The 12,956-nt window shown below is 25.4% G+C and overlaps 2 protein-coding genes across 2 annotated transcripts; one reads left to right on the forward strand and one right to left on the reverse strand.

Moving 5' to 3' along the window:
• Window positions 1-90: 90 nt before the first annotated feature.
• LOC120357677 (cytochrome P450 4c21-like) lies at window positions 91-10,501 on the forward strand. The gene is made up of 12 exons (XM_039448828.1): window positions 91-415; window positions 776-882; window positions 2,296-2,386; window positions 2,625-2,813; window positions 3,619-3,682; window positions 5,143-5,269; window positions 5,333-5,390; window positions 5,654-5,745; window positions 5,910-5,978; window positions 7,203-7,380; window positions 7,728-7,907; window positions 7,974-10,501. The coding sequence occupies exons 1-12, from the start codon at window positions 253-255 to the stop codon at window positions 8,141-8,143; spliced, it is 1,488 nt and encodes a 495-aa protein (XP_039304762.1). The 5' UTR covers window positions 91-252; the 3' UTR covers window positions 8,144-10,501.
• On the reverse strand, window positions 10,154-12,885 carry LOC120357683. The gene is made up of 6 exons (XM_039448835.1): window positions 12,750-12,885; window positions 11,835-12,013; window positions 11,297-11,324; window positions 10,997-11,208; window positions 10,511-10,670; window positions 10,154-10,407 (listed from the first exon to the last, which is right to left on the reverse strand). The coding sequence occupies exons 1-6, from the start codon at window positions 12,778-12,780 to the stop codon at window positions 10,301-10,303; spliced, it is 717 nt and encodes a 238-aa protein (XP_039304769.1). The 5' UTR covers window positions 12,781-12,885; the 3' UTR covers window positions 10,154-10,300.
• Between the last annotated feature and the right edge of the window lie 71 nt (window positions 12,886-12,956).

Raw genomic sequence — 12,956 nt, forward strand, 5'->3', positions numbered from 1 at the left:
TCAGAGTTTTTGTCGACTTTGAGTCATATTTCAGTCGACTATTTATTAACCATTTGTCGACTTTCAAAAATCGACAAATAGTCACCAAATAGTCAATTGCTGTCGAGTTATAGTCGACTGTTGAAAGTCGCCTTTAAGTCAACTGAGAAAAGTCGGCCTACCAGTCGACTAACAGTCACGCGTGTTGTGTGGGATCCCATCAATAACTTTCAATATTACTTTAGTATTTCGTCATTATATATACTAAGAGCAATGTTGTTCATTATTGTGGCACTAATTGCGATTCTTGCGTGTATAATAATAAATTACTTTATTCGAAAATTCTTTTCGTTTGAAGCACTGAACAAATTACCAGGTCCAGTCCGACTGCCACTTGTCGGTACTTCGTACATCTTTTTGCAACAAAAATCGCAAGGTATATATTTATATTGTTCTTATTTTAATGTTATAGAAACATAACATCATATTTATCAAATTTTAATTTAATAAACGTAAAGAAACAAATCAAAATGTAATAGAATATGTAACATATGTTACAATATGTAACATCAACGTAAATTGACTTGAAACTCGGTTTAAGTTTCTATTTTTTTTCTAGTTCTAAGAGTTAGAAAAAAATAGAAAGTAAATTAAACCGAGATTCAAGTTAAGCTATGTTGAAACTTTTTAAAACTATCTATCTAAATGTAATCCAAACAATACAATAAATAGAAAATCATTTTATGAAAATATTTTATTTACAATATAAAATTTCTAACATCTCAAAACTTTTTAGATTTTCTAGATATTATCATGCTGATCTGTAAGAAGTATTCTTCTCCATTTCAATTTTGGATGGGTCCTCAACTAATCATCGTCATATATGAACCAAATGAAGTACAGGTAAAGAAATAACATTTATAATATTTTATTATATATATGTATTTTGATGAAAAATTTCTCTGAAATTTTTGTTGCACTTTTTCTGTATATTTCTCCAAAGTTTGTTTAAAAATAGAATCCATTTACGTAAAAATTGCGGAGAAATATGTGGTGAAATTGTACAGAAATTAGCAAATAAACTTTTAAGAAAGGTTTGGAGAAATAACCATAAAACTTTTCTGAATTTTCTGAATTTTTTTCCACGTTTTACAACATTTTTCAGTAAAATTTTAACAAAATTTTAATATAATTTTAGTATAACTTTAGCATAATTTTAGAGTGAAAATATTTGGAAAATATTTAATTTAATTAAACTTTAATGGAACTGTTAAAATTGTTTTACTCTCTTTTAATTTGAAGTCCAATTTTGGGGACTCTCTTTCAAAAAATCTTTTAATAAAATGGAATTTTTTGTAATGTCTGCAAGCGTTACAATTAAGCGTTAAGTGGAACGCAAATAACTTTTATCTGGAACTTCATTCCAATAAACTTGCAATTAAAATATCTCACAGGGACCTGTGATAACCTATAATAAAAAATCTAAATCACTTTTTTAGATAATCGCGATATAGTATATCGAGCAAACTAATTTGTTGCATGTGTCCTTACATATTTCTTGTCGTATATTTGATAGCACCAAAATAGAACACAAATGCAGCAATATGACTATTTATATATGCAACAAATTGATGAAATTTCAACAATATTAGTACGATATGTTGTCAACAATATAATAGTAATATACAGACTTTTTAAAAATAACTTTCCGTATACTTTTTAAAATTAACTCAATATCTTTTAAAATTTTAACGTCTTTTAAATAATGATTTAAATGATTTACAAAAATTTTCTTTTATTTCTTAAAAAAATGTTTGCACAATAGTTGAAAATACACATTCACGTCTATTCTATGAATGTTATGACCGAACTATCAAACTACTGTATATGCTCGATGTCTTATAAGGACTTAACATTATAAATGGCACACAAATCTTCTTGACCGTATTTATTTAAATTAAAAAGGTCTTATTTGGAATACAATTTGTCTCACTATTCTCTATATTTTAATATATATAGACATATTTTATATACAATATAATCATATAATTATACATAATTATATATTTTAATACATATGGACGTATTTAATATATAATAATATATGTATAATTATAAATAATTTTATATAAGTAATTTTTCCTTGGCCCTTGAGAAGGCAAAAAAAACTTTTTAATACGACAATTTTTTACAGAGTTATGCTCATTTGAAGTTTATAGAAGTTTATTAAATTTTGATATAAAATTACTAGTTGCGATAATTTTGTTGACGAATGTATATTATAAAAAGCCATTAATAAATATGTGATGTTTACAGACTGTTTTAAAAAGCCGTCTCTGTTTGGATAAAAGTATGGTGTATAAGGTTTTAGAACCAATATTTGGCTCAGGAATAGCGTCAGCCCCTGGTAAGATATATTTAAAGAAAGATAAACATTTATTTAGTTGTAGAACTCCTTTGTAATTACTATAGCATAACATAAAGAATGCAACATATATAATAGCATAGATTTATTAATTTTATTCTATAAACTAATATTATAAGTCTCACAACAAGCAGCCTATTTTACTAATATTCTTCTTATTATTGTACAACTCTTATTATTTTCCATCTATTTTTTTACTCTTTGGTAATATTTAATTTAGCACACATATGGACTGGACATCGAAAAATGATAGCTCCAATTTTCAAAACAGTCAATTTGAGAAAATTTGTTGATATATTTGTTGAAGAAGCTTCAATGTTAACTGAAGAATTAGAAAAAGTTGAGCATAATGAAAATGAAATTTTCTTTCTTAAACCTCTAGAAAAATGTGCTCTTAAAATTGCATGTGGTAAGGCAATACAAATTTTATATTTTTAAGTAGAAGATAAATTACGTATATGATGAATTACTGTGAATTATTGATAATCAAAGTATTGGCAACTATTGGCAGTCTAATTTAAAATACTTGGAATATATAAATTATATAGAGAATTATTTTTAATTTTACTTTAATTCTTAAGTAGTCTACTTATTATTATAACATTTCATTAAAAATAAAACTTCAATCTTTTAATTTAAAAAAATGCTTAAATTCTGCAAGTCTCGATTTTTATTTGAGCGACATTTATTCTTACTAAAAAAAATGTCAGAAAAGACAGTTACAAAAATGAGTAATTTTAACTTAAAATTAACAGACTATGTGTTATCATTGAAATTATTTTATTTAATAATATAAACTTGAAAATAAATAAAAAAAAGCAAATTATTAAGTATATTATTAAGTAAATTATGCATAGTTACAATATAGTTATTCAGATCGAATAAAGTCGCTTATCATGAAATGTCGTTTTCTAAAAGATTTATGGAAAATATATTTAAGTTTTATCACTAAAAGTTAGCAATTGTTAATAGCAATACTTTGTTGTATGTAAAATAAGAAATAGGGTTAAAATTTAGTACTCTATACTACATAATAATTATCAATATCAATTAATGTAAAGTATCAACTAATATTTATTTATCTGTTTCTATATCATATTTTTTCTTATTTGGAATTACTTTGTTTATGCTTTATTTATGCATAGTATATAAAATAACAATTAAAGACTACATATTAACTTGAAAGTTTCCATTTCATATATTGCTATGTACAGGCACTATGATTGGTATCAAGGTAGAAGAAAATATACTTGATAAAACTGTGGAGGCATTTGAAAGGTATATAATTTTCTTATAATTGTCGAGTCTTCTAATATAAATTTAATATAAATATATAATAAAATATCTATTTAAATACAATATTTTCTTAAAATATTTTATTTTCATTAACACCAAGAAAACTTCTGAAAAAATGTTAATCTTAACCCAGTCGGCACACAGATTCAAAAAGAATTAAAAAAGAATTCAAACTTAGAGTTTGAATTTTTTTTTAATTCTTTTTGAATCTGTGTGCCGACTGGGAAGTTAATTTTGTAAAATTCAAAAAGAAAATGAACTGTTTACTGAGATCGCAGTTTTTGATGTATAAGAATTATCTGTATTTAAGACTTGAGAATATATATACATATACTATATAAGTTTGACCCTAATCTGAATCTTCATCAAAATTAAGATAAATTTAATGGCAATCGAATAAAACCTGATCTGATCTTTCTTCCACACAACAGTTAAAATATCCAAAGATTGTTAAGAAGTCACAAAACGTTGTTTCTTATTATTGCCAAAATTTAAAGTAGTTTATTGTTAAAATTCTAATAAACAGATCGTAGAAAAATATATCTAGTGTCGTGGAATATCATAAATATTTTGTGTATAAATATAAATATTTTGCATTGATTTCTAAAAGCATCTGTTAAAATTACTTCGTGCACTCTATTTAGATATTGTAGATTACTGAGCATTAGTGTTTGCTGCATTTTTATAAAAACTAAATTTCTATTTTGCAGGTAGCAGAAATTTTTGTAGATCTATATCTCTACGTAATTTTGAAAAATATATATTACATATTAATTTTTTAACTTTAATCTAATTGAAAGGCATTGCATGTGAATTTTAAATAATATTATTGAATTTAATGTGTGTATAAATTCGGCAAATAAAGTATTATAGGTGAGCTGTGGTTGTGGAGTATGATCATCCGCTTGTGCATCTCTCTTGCGATTTTGCACTTAATCTTATTGTAAACATTGTATATTGTTTTTTAGAAATTACAAATTATTTAAAAAACAGGGTTTTTAATAAGTTTTAAGTTTTATTAAAAAAATTTTTTAAGCCAAAAAAATTATTTAAAAAAATTTTTAATAAAATATATTTTATAAAATATTTGTAAACCTTTGTTTTGCAGTACTTATTTGTATATAAAATTTCTAAAAGATTATTAATTAATACTTTTTTTTATAAATAAAAGTGGAATAATGTCTTTCATGACATTTATATTCAAGTAAACAAATTTGCCTAATTTTAAAAAGTTTTATTTGAAAATTTACTGCATATAATGATAGATTTTAGAAATATTTCTGTTGCAACATTTCATACCTTGCAGAATCCTTTCTAAAAGTGTTGCACATGAAATGCAAAGTTCAAATTTTCTTTGAAAACTCTTTGTAACAATCAGTGCTCTATGAATATTCATGGTGATAATTCATATATAAAAGTTTATTTTTCATAACACCTTTCAGAATGAAAGAAATTATAAGAGCTAGATTTCGGAACCCATTTTTGATTCCTGATTTTATATTTAATCTTACATCTATGGGAAAGATGCAGCGAGAGATATTAATCTTTGTTCAATCTTTTATTGATAAGGTATACATATTTATTAATATTTCATGTTATTTTCTTCACTATATAATCTTTATTATTATATAGATGATTCAGCAATGGGCAAATGAATCAAATACAACAAACGTTAATGATAGCAAAGCTCGTAAGTTTATCAATATTTTATTCTTGTGCCTTGTAGTATTGTATAATGCTTCCAATGTAGATTAAAAATAATAAATTGAGAATTGTATTTAAAATACTTGTATTTTCTCTTTTTTATTTCTCTTTTATCTTTAACAATATATATTTTATTTGTTCAAAATTTATTTTTACCATAAACTTTTAAAATAATATACATAAAGATTATCACTATAAATATATTGATAAGTAATTTATACAAACCTTTTTTTTTATATAACATTATAGATAAAAGACTTGTGGACATTTTAATGAATTCAACTGATAAAGAATTCATAGAAAAGGACATTTTCTACAATTTGTTTACGATGTTAGTAACGGTATGTAGAATACGTACTCTTTAAATTTTTTAAAATTAAATGTCATTCAAAAATTATACGGACACAATTTTCACTCTGGTACTGCAGTGACAAAATTTACGAGATTTAAAAAGTATGTAACTATTTTCAAACTAATTATAAGATATTATTTTTATTTTTTATAGGCCAGTGACACCACTGCTGTTACGATGTACTTTGTGATCTTTATGTTAGCAAACTTCCCAGAAATACAGGTACGTATGCAATAGTATTGTTGCCCTCAGGTTGAGTCGGTTCTAAAACATTGTATTCATAATGCTAAAATCGGTGCAAAATTTCAAAAAAAGAGAGAATTCACCAATCGCATTTGTACAATTTAACCAACTAATTAATACGACTGATTAATTCCAATAATTAGTCTAAAAGTTAAAAGTTAATTAAAAAGTAAAAAGTTAGTAATCTTAATCTGTTATCTTAACTTAGTTAATTTTAAATTATTTAATTTTTAACTTTAATTAGTTATTTTTAAAATACAAACTTTAATTTATTAAATTAAATAAATTTAATTTAATTTATTAAATTAATTTTTAACTAAAAAGTTAAAAATTTATATATGTAAAAGAAAAAAATTACAGAAAAAAACACATTTTCAAATAAAAAACAATATGTCTTTGTTATTTTATATAAACGTAATTTAAAAATAAAATATCTGGTAAAACTTTTTTTACCGATAATTATACATATATCGTTACACTTATGCATATAATTATGTAATATTAATTATATGTCCACATATATAATTATATATAATAATTGTATATATTTTATATAAAGATCATACATAACTATAAATGTATAATTATACATACAGGGTGATTATTAATGAATGTCCCCACTTTTTACCATTAGAGCACGCATTTGTAATTTCTAATATAATAATATGTGTGAAATACGTATCCGTCGGTAAATCATGCTCCTATGATAAAAAGTGGGGACATTCATTAATAATCACTTGTATATAACTATACATATATAATTATGTATACATATATGTACAATTTTTTACGGGGTATTAAATTTCTTTGATAATCCATATTATAATTGCTTTGAGTAATTTAACGTTAAAAATTACAACTGTCTAATTTAATATAAATGATATGCTTTTCACAATAAACTTTTAATTTAACTTAATTTAATGTAACTTTTAATTGAATTAGTTTTTTTGTGCATATAACTTTAAACATAACTAAATTAATTTTATAAGCCATTAACTTAATTTTCCTCAAAATTATGATGTGATTGGCCGTCTTTGGCCGTCGGATTTGTTTTTAGCAATCAAAAATTCATCGGAAAAAGCTTTATTACATTTCAAAAAAATGTTAAACTATGTTTTAAAAGAGAAGAAAATTTTAATATAAGTTAATAAAAAATGTATTGTATTATTATGTACATATTTACTTTATTTAACTTTATAATAGGAAAAAGTATACAAAGAGTTGTTGGAAATTTATGGTACACAAACTCCAAAGGCAGCACCGGTTAAATATGAGGATCTACAACATATGAACTATTTGGAACGTGTTATTAAGGAAACTTTGAGAATTTTTCCTACTGTTCCTATTATCGCACGACAAGTGACGGAAGACTTCAAAATAGGTTTACTAATTTTTATAAATGAGCATATATTAATTGTTAATTTTTCTTGAAATTTATTAATTTGTCATAATAAAACATGAACAAATTAAGATTCAAAAATCCTAATTTGTTCATATTTTATTACGACAAAAATTTCAAAAAAGGTTAACAATAAATACATATTTTCATAGAAATTTATTTATTTTAATTAATATACTGGTATTGATTCTATTATTCTAATAATATGACTATCAGAATATTAATTTTTATTTTATCTTAATTTTATTTTAATAAGAAGATTGCTACGTTTCTATCATACTTTTCTTTGCAAAGTTTATATCTGGATATTATTTTTAAAAATGTTTTAGGAGATATTGTTTTACCAAAACATACTGATATTCTCATCCCATTTATTCAAATGCATCGAAATAAAAAGTATTGGCCGAATCCATTGGTGTTCGATCCGGATAGATTTCTTCCGGAAAATATAAAAAATTATCATTTGTTTTATTTTACTCCTTTTAGCGACGGGCCAAGAAATTGCATAGGTAAACATAAATAAATTATTATGTATTATAATAAAATTGATTTACATATAATTGAAAAACTTGCAGGTATGAGATATGGAATGATGTCTATGAAAGCTATTCTAGCGACGTTGATACGAAGTTTCATATTTAAAGTAAATGAAACCATTGAAATAGATAAAATAAAATTAAATATGGACATCGTGTTATCGACTTTAGAACCTGTAAAAATTAAATTAAAAAAACGAAATCCCTAATAATGTAACATGTCTAATGTATGTATATATCGATGATAGTATCGTGCAACAGTTTTTTTTTTTTAATTATTAAAACTGCATATGCATGTCAAAGAATATACGGAAATGAAAGTAGATGAAAAAAAAATAAATACACATTTTCCTCTTTAAAATTGTTCTTGGCTCTGTTCTCCTCCACGATCTTCGAATTTGCATAGGAGCTTTGGGAAGCGCAGCGAGATCTCTTGCGATAATTGTATCGTAACGATCACGAGTTTATCTTAATTCCTAGAATATTTAATAATATGGGAGATTGTGTATTCTATTCAATTGAGTATTCTAAATTATTAATGCCAATTTCATGCAAGAAAATCTGCCTGCCTGCAGAATCTTGAAAAACTTGAACAGCATGAGGAAGTTTCCAGTAAACACATTATCTTTCAGACCTAGTCTTAAAGGCTATACGGTCCACTTGACGCTACAATGCTTCGTAACACTTTTTGATCGGTTAATTTGTAAAATTCTTTGTTCCGATTGTTTCGATAAAATCAAACGGTTTATCGAAGCACTTGTAGCGTCAATTGGACCGCAGCCAAGACATCTTCTTAAAGACTTCTGTTGAACTTTGTTTTAAAAACAACTTTTTAAAAACGACTTTTAAATGTCTTTTTTATGACGTTTTTGAGACATTGTCTGAAAGATGATGTCTACTCCTACAGAGAGGAATCCGAGAGCAGCCAGGTCGGCTTTTTTTTGCGTAACGCTCGAAACTCCAATTTCCCAGGCGAAAATGGATGAGGTTTACTGCGCGAGCAGTTTCAATACGGTAAAAAGGTTTTCATACAAATTATATATTAAATATGTTTATATATATTAAAATATATATAATAATTAAGGAATTTCAAAGAAGACACTCTTCTTTAATCAATTTGAATGTATTTCGATATTTCATGATTACAGCCTTTATTACTCTGTATAAACATTTTTTTACAGACGATTTATGTATTCCCATTGCATTGCCAATAACTCTATATTCTGCAGTAGATGCTAATTTATATAAGGCCACAGCTACTTGTTTTTCTACAGATATAGGTTCCCTTGGCATTAAAAATTGTGGTTCTGGTTCTAATTCATCTCTGAGCATATCACATAATTCTATAAAACTCTCCTTAGACATACGAAAACTTTCAATCCATTCTTTTTCAGTATAATGACAATTCACAATCCTTTTCCAAAAATCTGAACTTCTCTCAAGTTGCCAAATCCTTCGATATCGTATACCTTCTGCAATTAATTCTATTTGTTTTAGACTATTAATTTGTTTCCACCTTAATAACAACTCTGTTCTTTCTTGAAAACATAACCTTTTAAGCGTTGCCTTCAATGCACGTCGTCTACGGGAAAACAATCGTCGTAATTGTTTTTTCCGACAATCTTGTTGAAGTCTATTTATTGCAAATAATGCAATAAATAAGGATGTAACCTCTTGTATATTATTCATTGTTTACAATTTAACCTTTATATAAAATTATTCTTTCTATTGGAACTAAAACAATTGTTAGCAGAAAGATACCATATTATTTGATGCGTATTTTATTGGATTCTTAATGGTTCGTATTATTCACTTGATATTGTTCGGTGTAAACACATGCAGATTTCATACTTGATGCGTATTAATTTGATTCGCGTATTAAAATTGCGTTCGGTGTAAACAAGGTCAGTGTTCAATGAGTTTAAAAAGTGAGACGTAAACCATCCAACAGCTGAATATTCGGCAACTTGTCAATTTTGGTTAGTTGGAAATTTATAATAAACTTTAGTTTTTAGAGTAGCACAATAAATACGTTTAAAGAATTAATGCGTTTAAATAAATAATTATCCAAAGATCGTTTAACTCGTGTGTAAATTTTTAACTTGTCACAATAATAATTTTATATAAACTTTTCAAAATTTTCCATTTTTAGTTTTAATGTGATTTATTGTGCTACATATATGTATATAAGGATAGGAATAAATAAATCATATATAAACTTTATTAATAAAATTACATATATTATTTTATCTTGTATATATTATTATATATTTTATCTCTCAATCGCCTTGTAGAGCGAGAGAACATGAACAATTTGTCCTCGTTATTACGAGTAGAATGACGCATCTATTATTAATTAATAAAATTTATTTTTTTGAGAGCGATCTAATTCTATCGCTGGCTCGTCGCACCCATTCTTTCATATATCCTTCCACTTCGGCCATTGTCGTATTTATTGAAATCATAATTGCTTCTAGAAAAAGATGATAAAATAATGGAACGGTTAAATGCGAAATGAATAAAACAAATAAAAAGTATATTGTGTAAATATGAATAAAGTAAATGAATATATGTACCGATAATAACGTCTGAAATTTTAGTTTTCTTTAATGCTAATCTGTTTTTTTGACCTGTCCACGTATAAATTTGGGCCAATTCATCTGTAATTGTTTGAGACATGACATTTCGCACTGTCTTACTGACAGTATCTCCGCCAATATTTGACATTTTTTTTACCTATAATACAATAAATATATTTTGAATATTAAAAAAAAACAAAGATATATATTTCTTATAGTGTGCTTTGAAGCTGGATTTTCCAATTTAGCTTTTTATATAATACTAAAATTTATAAAAGAAGAATGCCTAATTATTCAATTATGAAACATAAATTACAATAGTTAAAATAACTAAAAGATCATACTAGTTTTGCTTTTATTATTATAGTTTTGTTATATTTTTATATTATTGTAATTTTGTTTTATATTTCATATATTTTAGTGATATTTTATGTTGATATATCTTTATAAAAGATTTAAATTTATAAATTATAATAGACTTACGAATTGTCGTTGAACGTCATTCTGCATCAATTGCTCGTTGAAATGATTCAATTCCTGTATTGTAGTAAGAGGAAAATCTGGTAACAAGTTATTGTTATTTTGTTCGACTGGATCGGCTTTATCACCTCCTTTATTTTCCAGCAGATTAATGATGCCGTTGAGCTTATGCTTTATTTTTGCATTTATTTGTAAAAATTTTAGTCGGCATGCATCTGAAGGACAAAATAATTTCTTTATTAATAAACAGAACGCAATTCTATAATATAAAAATAGCAGTGAAGTAAAAGCAATAGAACTTACCACATGAGGCACAAATGTAATAAAAGATCTGTAACATATATAAATTCACAGTAAAAAAAATACAAATAAATAGATATAAAAATATATTAATCTTTTATAAAATCTGTTTGCGCAATCAATTTCTAAAAACTATTTGGGCAAAACTATAACGTTGACGAATTATTTTATGTTTAACAACTATATTTGCAAAATTAAATTTAGAAATTGTTCAATAATTGAAAAAAATATATTTTAATTACATTATACATATTTATATTGTATTATATATACTTTTTTATAAAATAATATAGAAAAACATAATAAAGATTAATGATTCTAATGTATAACAAGTAAAAAATAAAAAAAGAAGCAAAAAAGTATAGTAAACAGAGTACAATTAAAATGAGTTTCTATATTTATAAATTTATAATTATACAAAGATAAAAGTTGAGATTAAAATTAAATTACGTTTTGCAAGTATTGTGCAATGTACTTTTCTTTTAAAAAAACATGATAAAGGAAATAATTAAATATATGATAAAGAAAAAAATTACCTTACCTTAAAGATTGTACTTTCCGTATAACAGAAAATAGAAGAGTCAATAAATGTGAGCGTATAAGATATAAGTCCTTCGCATCCAACCAGAAATAGAGTATAAATGTAAGCGCAGATGATATAATACAAGTCTTTCGCATCCAATCGAAACAATACCATGAGGCACAAATGTGATAAAAGATCTGTAACATATATAAATTCACAGTAAAAGAAATACAAATAAATAGATATAAAAATATATTAATCTTTTATAAAATCTGTTTGCGCAATCAATTTCTAAAAACTATTTGGGCAAAACTATAACGTTGACGAATTATTTATGTATAACAAGTATATTTGCAAAATTAAATTGAGAAATTGTTTGATAATTGAAGAAAGCATTTTCAATTACATTATACATATTTATATTGTAACCAGAAAATCAGTAAAAACAAAATGAACCGATTGCAATTGAAAAAGAGTATAAGAAACTTTATACTATAAATCTTAACTTCTTAATATTGGTATCTTTTATATAATGTTATGTTTTACTGTCCCGGGGTCGATTGTGTATTTTTGAAGAAGAGTGAAAATGTAAAAAATGAGCAGTATTGATTGGTGATATCGTTAGATCTAAGAGTCTATACCATGCAATCAGTGCTCCACTTTTCACATTTTCACTCCTTCAAAAATACACAATCGACCCCCTGAAAGAGTAATCCTTTAATTCCTTTAATTTTTAAGTAATTAATAAAACATTACATATAATTACATCTTTACTCGAACACGACCACGTTTCTTGAACATAACCTCTGTGATTTTAGGTCTTAAAAGATACTCGCGAAAGGCTCTCGTGCTTAGTGGCTAAATCTAGTACGAAAAATCGTAGCGTGTACCATCGACTTTACTCTTAAAATAAATGATTTTTATCATACGTACCTCGTAGATACCGAAGCACATGGAAGCACATGGAAGCAGGAAGAACAGAACACAATTAAGTGTTACACAGCGACCGGCGGAGAGAGAGGCCCGGGAGAGCTGCGCAGCAGATCGCAGCGCAGCTCTGTTGCTACGCTACGAGCGAATTAAAACTAAAATTTCTTTTTATGTTAATTGTCTCTTCGGCAAGATAAAATCTCTATCATT

The sequence above is a fragment of the Solenopsis invicta genome, chromosome 4, assembly GCF_016802725.1.
Source record: "Solenopsis invicta isolate M01_SB chromosome 4, UNIL_Sinv_3.0, whole genome shotgun sequence".
In the NCBI taxonomy this organism is placed as follows: domain Eukaryota; kingdom Metazoa; phylum Arthropoda; class Insecta; order Hymenoptera; family Formicidae; genus Solenopsis; species Solenopsis invicta.